The sequence below is a fragment of the Dasypus novemcinctus genome, chromosome 3 (assembly GCF_030445035.2).
Source record: "Dasypus novemcinctus isolate mDasNov1 chromosome 3, mDasNov1.1.hap2, whole genome shotgun sequence".
Classification (NCBI taxonomy): Eukaryota; Metazoa; Chordata; class Mammalia; order Cingulata; family Dasypodidae; genus Dasypus; species Dasypus novemcinctus.
In genome coordinates, this window is record NC_080675.1 from 116,079,695 (window position 1) to 116,097,519 (window position 17,825).

General features: G+C 37.7%; 1 protein-coding gene across 3 annotated transcripts in view; it reads left to right on the plus strand.

Annotated features, from left to right (window-relative positions):
* Positions 1 to 17,825, plus strand: part of CTDSPL2 (CTD small phosphatase like 2) — a 92,481-nt gene that overhangs the window by 21,824 nt on the left and 52,832 nt on the right. For 2 of the 3 annotated variants that reach the window (XM_004466755.4, XM_058294095.2), the window contains exon 2: positions 8,826 to 9,035. In XM_004466755.4, the coding sequence (XP_004466812.1) occupies positions 8,850 to 9,035 (186 nt within the window). In that variant the 5' untranslated portion in view covers positions 8,826 to 8,849. Of the gene's footprint in view, positions 1 to 6,383; positions 6,595 to 8,825; positions 9,036 to 17,825 lie in introns of those variants that run through there. The other variant, XM_071214178.1, reaches the window with a different exon arrangement.

The following is a 17,825-nucleotide window of genomic DNA, read 5'->3' on the forward strand; positions in this document are numbered from 1 at the left end:
TTACATTATTTTGTGCTTCAAGACCATGAGCTTGTCAGATTTCAGCTCTTTTAAGTTTATTGCGACTTGTTTTGTGGTCTAACGTGATTCACTTGAGAAGAATGTGTATTCTGCTATTTGTAATGTGGAGTGTTTGTTCTTTGTATGTTATTTGTTACTATCTATTTTTCTCATCAGTTGTGTCAATTTTTGCTTCATTTATTTCTGGCTCTATTGTGAAGTGGATATATGTTTATAATTGTTACATCTTCATGGATTGATTCTAATAATTATAAATTGTCTCTAGTATTTTTGTCTGATATACACTGCCACTCCAGCTCTTTTTGTTTTGTTTTGTTTTTTTTGTTTTCACCCTTGAGTTTGCTCCCTCATCTCTTTCTCATTGTTTGGCTCCTTGTCCAATTTTACTTATTGTCTTCTCCTATTCTTTAGGAGGCACTGGGACCTCCCATGTGGGAGGTGGGCACTCGGCTGCTTGAACCATATCAGCTTCCTCCAGTTCTTTTTTTTTTTTTAGGATTTATTTATCCCCCCTCCTTCATTGTTTGTGGTAGCTGTCTGCTGTGTCCTTTTGATGTGTGCTTTCTGAGTCTGCTTGTCTTTTCTTTAGGAGGCACAGGGAACCAAACCTGGGACCTCCCATGTGGAAGAGAGGGTCTCAATCACCTGAGCCACCTCAGCTCTCTGGTTTATTGTCTCTCATTTTCTTTCTTCTTCGTGTCTCTTTTCTTGTGTCAGCTTGCCGCACCTGCCTGCTGCACCAGCTCACCTTTTCCAGGAGGCACTGGGAACCGAATTCAGGAACTCCCTTGTGGTAGGCGGAAGCCCAGTTGTTAACCACATCCACTTCCCCAGCACTCTTTTAATTAGTGTTTGTGTGGTATGTGTTTTTCCATCCATTTACTTCAACCTTGTGTTGACTTGTTACCATGGCTATGTACCCCAGAAAAACATGTTCTTAAGCTTAATCTGTCCCTATGGGTATGGACCCTTGTGAATAGGACCTTTTGGTGAGGTAACTTCAGTTAAGATGTGGCCCAACTGAATCAGGATGGGTCTTAATCTTGTTACTGAAGGACTTACAGGGAAGGCCACAGGGGAGCAGCCAGGAGCAGGAAGTCAACAGAACCTGGAGAGAAGGGAGAAGCTAGGCTAAGCTGCCATGTGCTTTGCCACGTGACCAAAAAGGCTAAGGGGGAAGCGGATGTGGCTGATGGGAAGCAGATGTGGCTCAAGTGATTGAGCTCCCACCTATCACATGGGAGGTCCCAAGTTTGGTTTCCAGTGCCTTCTAAAGACAAGCAAGACAGAGCTGATGTGACAAGATGACATGAGGAAAAATGACAAGAGACATGAGGAAAAATGTAATGAGAGACCCAACAAAGCAGGGAACAGAGGTGGCTCAAGTGATTAGGCACCTCCCTCCCACATGGGAGGTCCTGGGTTCAGTTCCTGGTGCTTCTTGAAATGAAGAAGAGCACACAGTGAACAGACACAGCAAATGCAAACAATGAGGGGTTCGGGAGAAAAATAAAATAAATCTTAAAAAAAGTTAAGGAGCAAGGATTGCTGACAGCCAGTCCTAGAAAGCCACGTGAACGCCTTGATGAAGACTTAATTAGGCCTTGATTTTGGACTAATAGCCTCAAAGTTGCAAGGCAATAAATTCCTACCATTTAAGCTAAGCTATTGTATAGTATTTATTTTAGCAAAATACTGATAAACAGATTTTAGTACCAGATGGTGGGGTGCTGCTAATAAAAATACCTAAAATGTGGAAATAGCTTTGGGATTAGGTAATGGATTAGGCTGAAAAAATTGTGAGGTACTTGATAGAAAAAGCCTAGAATGTTTTGAAGACACTGTTGGTAGAATTATGGATTCTTAAGGTACTTCTGAAGAAGCCTTAGAAGGAAATGAGACTCCCGGGAAGATGGTGGATTAGAGAGACATAGGACTCTCTTCTCTCCTAGAAAAATAGCTTTAAAAAATAGAAGAAATGGCCCAAGCAAAAGAATATATCAAAGACCCAGATGAGACACAGGATTTGAGACAACTAATCGAGAGTCATACAAATTTCCAAAATCAAATTAATGAGTTGAAAGACAGTATAGCTAAAGAGATGATAAAAGACATCAAGAAGACACTGAGCAAGCACAAAGAAGAATTTGAAAGTCTGAATAGAAAAATAATAGAGCTTCTGGGAATGCAGGAAACAACAGGTGAGATCAAAAACACATGAGAGCAGGGGTTTGAACCATTTTTTGTTCCATGAACCCCTTTGCCAATCAGGTAAAATGAATACTACTGTAATTTATTTATTGCATACATTCATATGTGAAGGAAATGCTAGATTTCAGTTAGAGATCAGAGAAAATAAAGGTAACAAGTTGATTTTTTTTTCAGTTCAAGCTCATGGACCCCCTGAAATGTTTCCGTGCACCCCTGCTTAAGAACCCCTGCATTAGAAGCATACAACAGCGGACTTGAAATGATAGAAGAAAGAATGTGTGATACAGAGGACAGAACAGCTGAAATTGAAGAGAGGGAAAAACAGAGAAAAGAATGGAAAAATTTGAACAGGGGCTCAGGGAGTTGAATGATAATACAAAGTACAACAACATACATTTCATTGGAGTTCCAGAAGAAGAGAAGGGAAAGGGAGCAGAAAGAGTATTCAAAGAAATAATAGCTGAAAATTTCCCAACTCCCATGAAAGAAATTAATCTGCATGTCTAAGAAATGCAGTGTACCTCAATCTGAATAAATCTTTATAGACCTACTCCAAGACACTACTCAGAATGTCACATGTCAAAGATAGAATATTCTGAGGGAAGCAAAGGAGAAGCAAACCAGCACATACAAGGGACACCCAGTAAGACTTAGTGTGGATTTCTCATCAGAAACCATGGAGGCTAGATATCATACAATTAGGCTACTGAGAGAGAAAAATTTACAGCTGAGAATTCTTTACCCGGCAAAGTTGTCTTACAAATATGAAGACGAGCTTAAAATATTCACAAAGAAACAGAAACTAAGAGAATTTATAAAAAAGAATCCAGCTTTGCAAGAAGTATTAAAGGGAGCCTTATAGCCCAAAAGAAAAAAACAGCAGAGAGAGACTTGGAGAAGAGTGTAGAAGGCAAGACTAGCAAAAGAGGTAACCAAAGAATAAAAAGAGAAATGAAAATAAGATATATGGAAACTAAAGAATAAAATGATGGAAGTAAATATTGTATTTACAGTAATATCATTGAATGTGAGTCAATTAAATTCCCCAATCAAAAGATATAGGCTGAAAGTGAGTAAGAAATACATGAGCCATCCATTTGCTGCCTACAAGGCCCAAGCGTACAAACTGACTGACAGCAAAAGGCTGGAAAAAGATACTCGACATAAACTAATCAAAAAAGCAAGGGTAGATACACTAATATTGGATGAAACAGACTTTAAATGCAAAAAAGTTATAAGGGATACAGAAGGCCATTACGTATTACTAAAAGGGACAATCCACCAGGAAGAAATAACAATCATAAATATCTATGCACCTAACTAGGGTGCCCCAAAATACATGATATGAACTCTGGCAAAATTTAAGGGAGAAATAGACATCTCTACAATAATAGTTGGAGACTTCAACACACCACTCACATCATTAGATAGAACAACTAGACAGAAGATCAGCAAGAAGGAAATGATGATGTGTTATTGGAAACTGGAGAAAAGTGATCCTTGTTATAAAGTGGCCGAGAACTTGGCAAAATTGAACTCGGATGTTAGGTGGAAGGCAGAACTAGAAAGCAATGAACTTAGTTATTTAGCTGAAGAGATTTCCAAGTTAAATGTGGGAGGTGCAGCCTTGGCTTCTCTTTGGAGCTTCTAGTAAATTACAAAAGGAAAGGGATACAGTGAGAATTGAACTCTTAAGCACAAAGAAACCAGAAATGGATGGTTTGGAAAATTTTGAGGCTATCAAGATTGTGTACTCTGAGACTAGATAATGTGCATCCATTCTGTGGGTTCTTTCACTTCTGTGGCAGTGAATCGAAGCATTTGTATTTTTTTAAAATCCCTCCCCCCTTGTGACTTTTTGCATGCTGTCCGCTCTCTGTGTCCATTTCTCTGTACATTCTTCTGTGTCTGTATTTGTTTGTTTTCCCCTCCCCCCTTGCAGCTTGCTTGCTGTCTGCTCTCTGAGTTCATTTGCTGTCCATGCTTCTCTGTTCTTGTTTGTCTCTCTTCTTTTGTTGTATAACCTTTGCTGAGTCAGCTCTCCACAGCATCTGCAGGCTGGGCAGTCCTCCACAGCGTGTGGGCGAGCCTGCCTTCACAAGGAGGCCCCAGGATGCGAACCGAGAGCCTCCCATATGGTAGACAGCAGCTCATTGGATTGAGTCACAGCTGCTTCTCAGCATTTGTATTTTCAATTGTGATAAAGTCCAGTTTATTTACTTAGTTTCTTTTGTTGCTTATGTTTTTTGTGTCGTATCTAGGAAATCATTGCCTAACCCTGAGTGATGAAGATTTCCTTAGTCATTCTATATTCTTAAAGTTAAAAGAAAAAAAAATTGAATTATAGTTTTAGACCCTTTCTTTTTACTAAGAGTTAAAAAATATAAATTTACTTCTAAGCACTGCTTGTTATGTCCCACAATCAAATATATTTAAAAATTTCTAAATAGTTGGTACTTTTCTAGATACTTAGTCATTGATTTGTAATTTAATTTTTTGTGGTCAGAGAACATAAAAGTTTAGCCTGATATTTATCAAAGTTTGATTTATGGCTAAGCCTATGAACTATCTTGGTGAGCATTCCATGTGTGCTTGTTAAGTGTTTTCTTATAAGCCTGTGTAACCCTCCACTTTTTAGCCCCTTTTTTTTTTCTAATTCTCGTCTTTATTTCCATTGAGTAGCTGTTAGTAGTGATTTTTTTAAATTATGTTTTTAAGATTTATTTGTTTTACTTTATTCTCCCTGCTTCTACCCCAGTTGTTTGCACTTGCTTTCTGCTCTCAGCTCTCTGTGGTGGCACGGGCCACCTCACCTTCACCAGGAGTGCCCAGGAATTGAACCTGAGGCCTCCCATATGGTAGACAGCCCAGTTGTTTGAGCCACATCCACCTCCCTGGTAGCTATTTTCAAGTGGAAAGAAGCTTTCTTCTAAGCTTTCTAGAACCCTCTTCTTTCCCTCCGTGCAGAGTTAATATAACTTACCTAACATTTTATATATACGGTATGACAAGTGTAAATATTTACTTGCTAGACTTTCTCCTCATATGTAGGGATTATCCTTTTCGTCTTTTAATTTCCATTCTTATAGGCAGTGCCCCCCAAATATTTAAATTTTAGTGCGTTGAACCTCAAGACTGGAAAAACCTTATATGTCATTAGTTTTTTATGACCTACTTTATGCCAATATATTTTATAAAATTTTATAAATCACATTTCATGGTTCTGGCTTTAAGATAGGTTCACATCTGGCATTTTGAAAAGTTAATCAACTTTTAGAATTCTTTCTTAGAATTCTCCCATGCATTTGTTATATGGAAATTTTCCTTTTCTGAGGAGTTTTGTGCTGAAGAACAAAGGAATTAAACTAAAATTTATGCATTTTAATTAGGGTTGTTAAGTAAATAGTAGAGGGAAGTGGATTTGGCTCAATTGATAGAGCATTTGCCTACCACATGGGAGGTCCAGGGTTCAAACCCAGGGGCTTCTGACCCATATGGTGTGCTGGCCCACACGCAGTGCTGATGTGCTCAAGGCGTGCCATGCCACGCAGGGGTGTCCCCCCTCCACCTAGGGGAGCCCTACACAAGGAGTGCACCCTTTAAGGAGAGCCGCCCCGTGTGAAAAAAGGTGCAGCCTGTCCAGGAATGGTGCCACACACATGGAGAGCTGACGCAACAAGATGGCACAACAAAAAGACATGTTCCTGGTGCCACTGACAAGAATACAAGTGAACACGGAAGAACATACAATGAATGGACACAGAGAGCAGACAAGTGGGGCGGGAGAAGGGAGAGAAATGAATAATCTTTTTTTTTAAAGGTAGGTAGTAGATTTCTTGAATGATGACTATTTTTAGAAGTTAGCATTGATTCTTTAAGATAAAAGGTAGTATTTATTTTACTGGAGGTGGCAACTTGAAACTGGGCACCAAATAGTAATTTGGAAACTCTTGATGAATCCTTTCATTTTGTGGCTTTTATCGAAGTAGTCAGTATATTGATATAGGGTTCTGTCACTTTTTTCTCTGACAATTGTGTTTTATCATTCTGAAACTTCCTTTTTTTTCATTTTTTAAGTCCCCCTCCCCCCCATGGTTTCTTCATCGGTCTGCTTGTTGTAGCTACTCATTTTGTTTGCTTGTCGTCTTTAGGAGGCACTAGGAACCAAACCCAGGACCTCCCATGCAGGATGCAGGTGCCCAACTGCTTGAGCCACACCTACTTCCCTTGAGACTTCCTTGATCAGTGAAGATTCTTTGTCCAAGAATTTATATGCTTCTCAGAATTGAGAATGCTTATTTGGAATTAGTATCATTTGTGAATGCATTCAGTATTGTCAATCACTTAATCATCCTTTAACAGGTGAAAAACATAATAAAGACACTATAACTTATGTATGACTTAAGTAGGATTAGAATTCACAGCTTAATTCCTAGTTTAGTAGTTCTTTATGTTCTGTTTCATACATTTTAATATAGAGTATGTTCTTATCGACTTTTAAGTCTTTGGACAATTTAGCCAACCATTTATTTCTTCATTAATAAAACAAGAGGGTTTTCGTAAGTAGCCTCTAAAATTCTTTCTGATGTGAATTCCATTTTTAAAGGATTGCTCTGTATTGTAAGGTTTGAAGCTCACAAAATGATCCAACCACTCTCGTTACACTAATAATGACTCATGATTATATTAAAAGCGACACACATGGAATTAATTCATTCATTGAATTAGGGTTTCTTCCACTATGTTATGTGCTCCAGAAAGGTAAAAAAATCTTTCACATGTTGTTTACTATTGTATCCTCACATAGCCTAGTGCCTGGAATGTGATAAGTACTCAATAAATATTTGTTTAGTGAATGAATGATTAAATGAATAGTAATAATCTCATGGGTCTAGTGAAATAGGGCTAATACCACCTGCATAGTGTTGTGGAAAGAGCATGTATGCTCTTTAGTGTTACCCTAATTTAGGTAATAAGAATATTTTGTAGGTTGTTGGGAAGGTTACTTTGGGTAATGTTTATGATATAAAAGACAGTGCCAGAAGTGGACTTGGCCCAGTGGTTAGGGTGTTCACCTACCACATGGGAGGTCCGTGTTTCAAACCCCAGGCCTCTTTGACTCGTGTGGAGCTGGCCTATACGCAGTGCTGATGCATGCAAGGAGTGCCCTGCCACGCAGGGGTGTCTCCACACGCAAGGAGTGCACCCCATAAGGAGAGCCACCCAGCGCAAAAAAAAGTGCAGCCTGCCCAGGAATAGCGCCGCACACAGAGAGAGCTGACATACAAGATGGATGCAACAAAAAGAAACACAGGTTCCCGTGCTGCTGACAACAACAGAAGCGGACAAAGAAGAAGACACAGCGAGTAGACACAGAGAACAGACAACTGGGGTCAGGGGGGAAGGGGAGAGAAATAAAATTTAAAAAAAAAAAAAAAAAGACAGTGCCTTCTACAAATTTGTATTGATTCTAAGGGGTAACAATAGAGGGCATGAGGGTGTATGGGATTTTTCCTTTTGGAGTAAGGAAAACATTCTAAAATTGACTGAGGTGATGACAGCACAACTCGAATGAAAATGAGAGCCACTGGGTGTATACTTTGAATGGATTGTACAATGCATGGGACTGTATTACACAGGGAATCATGTGGTGGAAGATGGACCATGGTTTACAGAATACAGGAATGTTGTCTCAGAAACTATAACAAATTTATCATACTAGTACAAAGTGTTAATAATCAGTTGACTGGGGGAAATATACAGATATAGGCTATAGTTAATAGTAATATTTTGGGAAGCAGACTTGGCCCAATGGATAGGGTGTCTGTCTACCACATGGGAGGTCCGCGGTTCAAACCCTGGGCCTCCTCGACCCGTGTGGAGCTGGCCCATGTGCAGTGCTGATGCGTGCAAGGATTGCCCTGCCATGCAGGGCTGTCCCTTGCGTAGGGGAGCCTCACGTGCAAGGAGTACGCCCCGTAAGGAGAGCCACCCAGTGCAAAAGAAAGTGCAGCCTGCCCAAGAATGGCACTGCACACACGGAGAGCTGACACAACAAGATGACGCAACAAAAAGAAACAGATTCCCGGTGCTGCTGATAAGGATAGAAGCGGTCACAGAAGAACACACAGTGCTTGGACACAGAGAGCAGACAACTGGGGGGGAGGGGAGGGGAGAGAAATAAAAATAAATAAATCATTAAAAAAATATTTTGATGATGCTCTTTCATAGTTTGTAACAAATGTTTCTCAACAGTGCATTTTGTTGCTGGTGGGGTGATGTATGTGAGCCCTATATGATGATATGTATGCTTGTTTTGTATGTTTATAACTTCTACTATACACTTATTGTTTATGTACGTTCAAGTATGAGTAATTTACTTCATTAGCAAATTTTTTATTGAAAGAAAAAGAGATAGTTCCTTCCACTTAAAATGTTTCCTATTTCAACCTCCTAGAAACCCAGACTTCTAATAAAGAGATTTTCGTTATATAAGCTGGGCATATATTTTACCAAATTGTAAATATGTTTACCTTCTTTGTAATATGCTTATGCTAGGCTAATTAATAACCCTTGTTATTTTTCTCTCTCAGTTTTACATGTGGCACCCATAAAAAATGAGGCTGAGAACACGGAAAGCTTCTCAGCAATCAAATCAAATCCAAACACAACGTACTGCCAGAGCTAAGAGGAAATATTCAGAGGTGGATGATAGCCTGCCTTCAGGAGGAGAAAAACCACCAAAGAATGAAACCGGCTTGTTGTCTTCAATTAAAAAATTCATTAAAGGAAGCACACCCAAGGTAATGGTTTTATCTTGTACGTTATCATTAAAAGTGAAGTTTCAGTTGTTTTCTTTAGGCATGTAAGGATGATAAATCTGTTATTACTAGAGTCCACTTGAAGAGGTGTTAGTTTACTTTTAAAGGTATTAGAAGCAGAATATTTAATGGCAGTTCAAGAAAAACATTTTTTATTCTACTTAATTGATCTACTTAGCCTTCTGTGGTTTCAGGATAGTCTTTATTTTTTATTTTTTCAATTTGTTCTTTTTTTTTCTTTCCATTTTTTTATTATATTTTTTTGAAGATACATAGATCACAAAAAAAGTCACATTAAAAAATATGAGAGCTTCCCATATACCCCACTCCCACCACTCCTCCCACATCAACAACCCCCTGCATTGCGGCACATCCATTACATTTGGTGAATACATCTTGGAGCACTGCATCGCATGGATTATAGTTTACATTGTAGTTTATACTCTCCCGCAGTACATTCAGTGGGTTATGGCAGGATATATAGGATAGTATTATAAAAAGCAGAAGCAATTTTTCCTTATTCTTGAGAAAAAATTCCATTTTCTTATCATTTCCAAGAAGAGTTTGTTTCCTTTTTATTATTATTCACTATCAAATTAGGAAGATGATTTATTTTATTCATCAGAGTTGATACAATGAAATGTATCACTTCCTTAAAAAGAAAATGAAATAATTTTATTTAGATTAGACACTGACCAGGAGTAGTTAAATGTCCTAAAACCCTACTCTGACCCAACTTGAGTGTCCTGAAGAAAAGCATTTTACCCCTCTGAGCCTTAGTAACAGTGAAATGGGACTAATACCACCTTTGTCTGTCTTGGACTTTTCACGTTAAATGACAACAGGTGGCAGAAACCAGTTTGAGAAACTTTGATTTATTCTATAAATGTTTAGTGTTATCATTCATTGTATGTGAATTTTATTATGACTGTTACTACTCGTATTCTTTTTTGGGACAATTATATATATAGTAAATGTTTCATTATAATGTAAGCTTATCATTTTGAAAGTGGAAAAATAAATCACTATGCTAGTATATTTTGTTACAGAATTAACAGAGCCTAACTGTGGTCACCACTGAGAAAGATTTAGAAATATTCTTTGTCTATATAGGGTTTGGTTTTGGTTTCTTTTGATAATTTTTAAATAACTAGATTTTTAAAAAAGTTTCTTTCGCTTCATTTATATAAACCTAAAATTATTCTAGTATTATATAATCCTTCCAAAATCATGAATTTCCCTCTTTGTATTCCCCATAGTTTGTCATCAGTCTTCATTGATAGAAGGCTTACCATTGTGAATTCATTCTACAAATGAGCTCTTAATTGTTGTACAGTTCTTATCCTGAGAAAATATATCTACCTTTAACTTTCTCATATGTTCTTCCTTTTCTTTCTTTTGAAAAGAGATACTCTGTTTCCTTAACACAGGCAGGTATAGTCACATTTTAGAGTAAACATTTCTGGTTTTCACTGTATGGCATTATATGATACATATCACCACCCCAGTCACCATTTTCTGTTGTTCATGAAAGGTAACAACCAGAAGGGACGATTTTTCCCTTTGTCATCTAATTTCTCTTCAATTTACCTCCTTTCATCTGGACATTCTTTTTTTAATGTGGTTTTAGATGATAATTATATGTTGTGGTTTTTCTTTTTCCCTTTAGTAGTTTGATCAATACTGGTTATTCAACAGTTTTTTTGGGGGGGTGTGGTTTTGGGGACTGAACTTGGGACCTCGTACATGCAAAGCAGTCGCTCAGTCACTGAGTTACACTTGTTTTGCGGTCAACAAATTTTTGCTTGTGTTAACTAAAGCATTTGGGATTTTTCCATAGACACTTCTGTCAAGCTTCTTTTAAAAAAAAAACACAACAAAATCAAGAATTTTTCATTAATGCCTATTCAAACATGTTAAACAGGATAAAGCCCTTAAAAACCTGTTTGCATAATTTCTTATCCATTAATACTTTGGGGCACAGTTTTTCCCTACAGTTAAAAATTCAGGCGGTGGACTTGGCCCAATAGTTAGGGCATCCATCTACCACATGGGAGGTCTGTGGTTCAAACCCCGGGCCTCCTTGACCCATGTGGAGCTGGCCCATGCACAGTGTTGATGCATGCAGGGGTGTCCCCCACGTAGGGAAGCCCCATGCGCAAGGAGTGCGCCCGTAAGGAGAGCTGCCCAGGGCGAAAGAAAGTGCAGCCTGCCCAGGAATGGTGTCGCACACACGGAGAGCTGACACAGCAAGGTGATGCAACAAAAAGAAACACAGATTCCTGTGCCACTGACAACAACAGAAGTGGACAAAGAAGAAGATGCAGCAAATAGACACAGAGAACAGACAACCAGGGTGGGGGGGAGGGAAGAGAAATTTAAAAAAATTTTTTTTCACCTAATTGTGCTGTTAATCAGCTCAGTTTTCTTTATCATATTCTGTATCGTTATTATTTGAATGCTGTAGCAGTTTGATATAGTTATGAATTATGTTTGTATGTTTGTAATCTGGATTATGTTTGTAATCTGGTCTGTAGCTGGGCATGATTAAATTATGATTAGGGCTTTGATTGGGCCATGTCATTAGACTTGGCAAAGGACAGAGTTGAGGACTTTTGATGTTGGAGTTTGATGCTGAAGCCTTAAACTGGAGCCCCAGGAAGTAAGCACACAGAGGAAAGAGAAGCAAGCCCTGGAAAAAGAGGACCTGAGACAGGAGAAGAACACAGAGGAATAGAGACAGCTCCTTAGGCATGGAGGAAACCCAAGGGAGAAACACAGAACCATTCACCTGATAGTCTGCGCCTGACCTTGTGGAGAGAGGCAAAGTCTAGAGAAGTTCATAGTCTACATCTGACCTTTCCTAGTCAGTCTTCTGATCCTGTGTTAGAAATGAAAAAAAAATTGTCATGCAATATTCTTTATGAGCTTATACTTTCTTCTAATTATTGCTTTTTAATTATATTTATTCTTGGTAATATATTCTAAAATTTTGCTGATTATCTATGCAATGCTTGCTTATGTTTGGTATCTTAAGTACCAAATGTAGTCTTTTTTAAACTTAGGTTCAGGGTTGGCAGTTAGTGTATAATGAGTATCCTTTAAGTGCTTTGTATCCATTATTTCCTTAAGCCTTAAAACCATTTTTGATATACAACCATTTTATAGAAGGAAAAACTGATCCTTAGTGAACTTAGGTAACTTGCACAGTGTAAATGATAATACACTAATAACAATACCAGTAACAATAATGATAAACTTGCCCAGTAATTAGAAAAAGAAAAAACAAAACAACCACGAAATACAGTAAATCAGTAGGGATATTGAGCAGTTATTAGGTGCCAAGCATTGTTGTCAGGGCTTTAAGTGTAATAATTCATTTAAGCATCACAAACCGTATGTGTTAATATACTATATTACCAAACAGAAAACTGAGGAACTTTGTGCAAGTTTATTTAGTTGTAAGTGGCAACACTGGAATTCGAATCCAGACAGCCTGGTTTTATACTAGCCTACAGTTTTTTTAAGAAAATATTTTTCATTGAATAATGGAGATAGTATTCTTTTAAAATTTCATTATTCCAATTAAAAATCATTCAGTGGTTAATAGTCATCAAGAAATGGCAATATATCCAACATAATTACTACATTTACTTTATTTTCATTATGTGATTTATCACTAAAAACTGAGTATCCTTAATATATAGTAAATTAAAACTTACACTACTGAATAATTATTTGATTTAACAAAGAATAGATTATATTTAGATTTTGTGCAATTTATGGTACATGTGTTTTATTTATTTTTTAAAAACAAATCAGTTTTATTAATACATATTAATAAAGCATAAATGCATCCAAAGTACACAATCAGGTGGTTTTTGGTATAACCACTTGTTTTTGTTTTTTTTTTTAATTTCTCTCCCCTCCTCCCCCAGAATCAGTTGTCTGTTCTCTGTGTCTATTTGCTGTGTATTGTTCTTTGGCCGCTTCTGTTGTCAGCGGAACAGGAATCTATATTTCCTTTTGTTGCGTCATCTTTTTGTGTCAGCTCTCCGTTTGTGCGGCACCATTCCTGGGCAGGCTGCACTTTCTTTCACGCTGGGCGGCTCTCCTAATGGGGCGCACTCACTGTGCGTGAGGCTCCCCTACACAGGGACACCTCTGCGTAGCATGGCACTCCTTGCGCGCATCAGCACTGCGCGTGGACCAGCTGCACATGGGTCAAGGAGGCCCAGGGTTTTAACCGCAGCCCTTCCAGGTGGTCGATGGACACCCTTAACCACTGGGCCAAGTCTCCTTCCCATAACAACTTATTTGTACATTCTTTACTTCAGTCATTCTTAGAGCACTTTCGTTATTCCAATAATGATAAACAGAAAACAAAATTGATCACCTTTGAATCTCTATGCTTCCCCTGCTGTACATAGCTGCTGTTCTTTTTCCTTCTCTCTAATACAGGGATTCTTAACCATGGGTCCATGAGCTTGAATTGAAAAAAATAAGTTATCTTTATTTTCTTTGACCTCTAATTGAAATCTAGCTTTTCCTTCACTTATGAATGTATGCAATAAATTACAGTAGTGTTCATTTACAGTTGTTGCATATCTTGCAAAATTGCTTATACCCATCCATACTTTGAAATTACGGTAGTTGTTAGACCTGATGCTACTTAGTTGAGTGTCATAAAACTATCTGCCACTACATTCTGAGAAGGGGTCCGTGGTTCTCACCTGATGGGCAAAAGGGTCTTTGGAACAAAAAAGGTTAAGAACCCCTGCTGTAGTATATTCGTTTTTATATTTTGTAAAAACAGGCTCATATGTAGTATCACACATTTTCGTGTTTTACATGAGGTTTTACTGTCTTATACAGTTACATGTTACACTTTTTACCTTTCTTCCTAATAATATACATGACCTTAGGCTTTCCCTTTCAGTCAGTGTCATATTCATATAATAACTCTGCTAGTTACAAATACCAAATTATGCTTTCACAATTTCTTTTCATTTCCAAAGATTTACAAACAACCTTTTTAATAGTTTTGCACAGATTAACCCTCAGCTTTCCATTCTCTACCCTTCTATTTTATGGTGACATATATTCTAATTACTAACTCCATGAGTTTACACATATATTTAGTTCATAATAGCACAGTGCTACAGTATGTGTCCTTTTGTGTCTGGCTTGCTTTACTCAAGATAATATCCTCCAGGTTCATCTATGTTTTCATATGCTTCACGACTTTGTTTCTTCTTACAGCTGCATATTATTTCGTCGTGTGTATAAACCACAATTTGTTTATCCATTCATTAGTTGATGGACACCTGGGTGGTTTCCAACTTAGAGCCTGCAGTTTTAACCACTGTGTACTATTGGACTCTCCAATAAGTGACAATCCTGAGATTTAAACTCAAGTGTATTTGACTGATGCTTGTACTCTTTCTCCTATACCACTCTGTCTCTAAGTGGCTAGATACTGTCTTTATATTCACCTCTTTTGTGTAAGGATAGTAAATCTCTAGTTTGAAAACTTTTTCTTAATGAAAGAGTTGAGTTTTCCTACATTACCTACCCATTTTTTCATTTACTTACATTTTGTCATCAGTTCAAAGCTTGAGACTTCTTTTTTTATTAGAAAGTTTTTCCCCACTAGTGTTTTTTTTGTATATGTCATAATCTTGTCTTTTGTCTTTCTGACTAGATGGTATTCTACTTCTCTAATTCCCACAAATCCTTCCAAACTCAGGCACTTTGCTGCCACTTCCATCTCTTTGGTGCTGTTTCTTGTACTCTTTTGGATCTTTACAGTTATGTCACTAATATGTAATATTTTAGACAAGCCTCGTTGCTTTCTCTTTAACTCTAGTAGTTTTTAAGATATCTGACAACAATATCATGCCTTTCTCATGACTCTGGCTTTTAGAATCTTGCTCCCTGAATGTCAGCCCTATATGTCAGACTGCTTAATTTGCTCTTCTTTTTTACTATTGTGATTTTTAGGACCATATGACTACTAGTATTCTTATCACTTTGCTATCACTGATTCATTTTTATATAACCAGTCAGTTTTTCAGGGTTCTTTTTTTTTTTTTAAATCGATCACTGGACAAAAAATAATGAAATCTCTTTAAGCCTTCACTTCGCCATGAATTAGTCAAGAGAGTATTTAGGTAATATAAACATGGTTGTTCAGTTATTAATACCTCTGTGGTTTCTTTTACTTCCACATTTTAAAATTGAAAGAGTTACTCTGTCTCTTCAGAATTACAAAATCGTCAATAAGAGCACTCAGGAATTGACCATGCAATCCTTATTGCTTTTAGTACAATGCGATTTCTAATGTATACTTGAAGTAAAGTCCTCATAATAAATATATATTTCCTTTATATTAAGGTATCTACTTTTCTAAATAGGTGGTTTCTATAGAGTTTTTCCATAACAATTTTTCCTCTATTTGTAATGTTGCCATATGAAGGTTCATCAATTTCCATATAGTTGAAATTATCTGATAAAAGCGAAAAGTTCTTATCTTATTTTGAATAAGTATTTTGAGATCTTTAAAACATGACCCACCGTAAGAAATGTAGTTTTCTTGTCTTATTATGTTTTTTTGTCTTGTAATATTTTCAGATTTTAGGATCAGGATTATGATGTTACCATAAAACAAGTTGGGAACTCTTCCCTCTGCTTTTCTTCTAGAGAATTCAGATAGGATTGGTATTATTTCATCTTTAAATGTTTGTTAGAATTGACTGGTAAATTCAGGAGTAGGAATATTGGAATGTGCCTGGAATTTTTGTGTATGGGGGGGGATCATTTTTCTTTTTTTAATTTAGTTTCTTTAAGATATGTGGAATTGTTTAGCTTCTCTAGTTCTTGTATCCATTTTGGTTATACGTGTTTTTTAAGGAATGTGTCCACTTTGTCAGATTATTTGACATAATGGTTTCATAGTATTTCTGTATCACCCTAGTAATGTTTGTAGGTTCTATAATGATGTTCCCTCGTTTCATTCCTGATGTGGGTAATATATGCTTTTATCTTTACCTTCATTTGTTTTGCCAGGGCTTTATCAATTTCATTACTCTTTTCTAAGAGCCCATTTCTTTCTTTGTTGATTTTCTCTATTTTTTGTCCGCTTTCTAATTCAATTGATTTCTGCTCTTTATTTTTAATACTTTCTCTCTTCTACTTTGGGTTTGATTTATTTTTACTTTCCTATCTTTGGTAAGGATTGAGTAAACTTTTTTTGTAAAAGGTGAGATACTAAATTTTAGTGTGTAAGCTCTAGATCTCTCTTGCAAATGCTACTCAACCCTGTTGTAGCACTAAAGCAGCATAGACAATATGTAAATGAATGAGCATAGCTGTGGACACTGATATTTAAATTTTATATAACTTTCATTCTGTTGTTTTCCCCAACCATTTAAAAATAGAAAAATCATTCTTATGTTGCACACTATATATAAAAACAAGCAGCATGCTAGACATGGTCTATGAACTATAGTTTGTCAGCCCTTGCCTTAGATCTTTGATTTTACACCTTTCTTTTCTAGTATAAGGAATTTTTTTTTAAGATTTATTTATTTATCCCCCCCTCCACCCCGCCAGTTGTCTGCTCTCTGTGTCCATTCGCTGTTGTGTTCTTCTGTGACCACTTTTGTCCTTATCAGCGACACCAGGAATCTGTGTTTCTTTTGGTTGCGTCATGTTGTTGTGTCAGCTCTCTGTGTGTATGTGCCATTCTTGGGCAGGTTGCACTTTCTTTCGCGCTGGGTGGCTCTCTTTACAGGGTGTACTCCTTGGGTGTGGGGCTCCCTATGTGGGGGACCCCCCTGTGTGGCACGGCACTCCTTGTGCGCATCAGCACTGCGCACGGCACAGCTTCACACGGGTCAAGGAGGCCCGGGGTTTGAACCGTGGGCCTCCCATGTGGTAGATGGACGCCCTATCCATTGGGCCAAGTCCGCTTCCCCCTAGTATAAGGATTTAAAGCTCTGGATTTCTTTCTAAAGACTCTTTTCACTGTATCCCACATGTTCTGACAAATTTTTGTTGCTGTTGTTTTTACCTTATTTCATTATTATCCTGTAGTTCTTTGATTTGTGGATTATTTGGAAATGTATGTTTTAATATCCAGATATTTAGGCATTTCTTAGATATTTTATTGTAGATCCCTAATTTAAAACCATTTTGATCCAAGAATATACTCTATATGATATCATTTCTTTGTTGTATATGTTAACGCCTTTTTTTTTTTTTAAGATTTATGTATTTAATCCCCCCCCCCCGTTCTCTGTTCTCTATGTCTATTTGCTGCATCTTGTTTCTTTGTCTGCTTCTGTTGTCGTGCAGCGGCACAGGAAGTGTGGGCGGCGCCATTCCTGGGCAGGCTGCACTCTCCTTTGCGCTGGGCGGCTCTCCTTACAGGTGCACTCCTTGCGCGTGGGGCTCCCCTACGCGGGGGACACCCCTGCGTGGCGGTGGCACTCCTTGCACGCATCAGCGCTGCGCATGGGCCAGCTCCACACGGGTCAAGGAGGCCCGGGGTTTGAACCGGGGACCTCCCATGTGGTAGACGGACGCCCTAACTACTGGGCCAAGTCCATTTCCCATGTTAATGCTTTTTAGAATACAATCTATCGTGGTGAATGTTCTATGTGTGTTTAAAAACTTCTGTAGTGGAATTGTTGATTAGTATTCTGTGAATATCATCATTTAGGTCAGTTTGGTTGATAATGGTCAATTCTTCTATATCATATTTCTTTA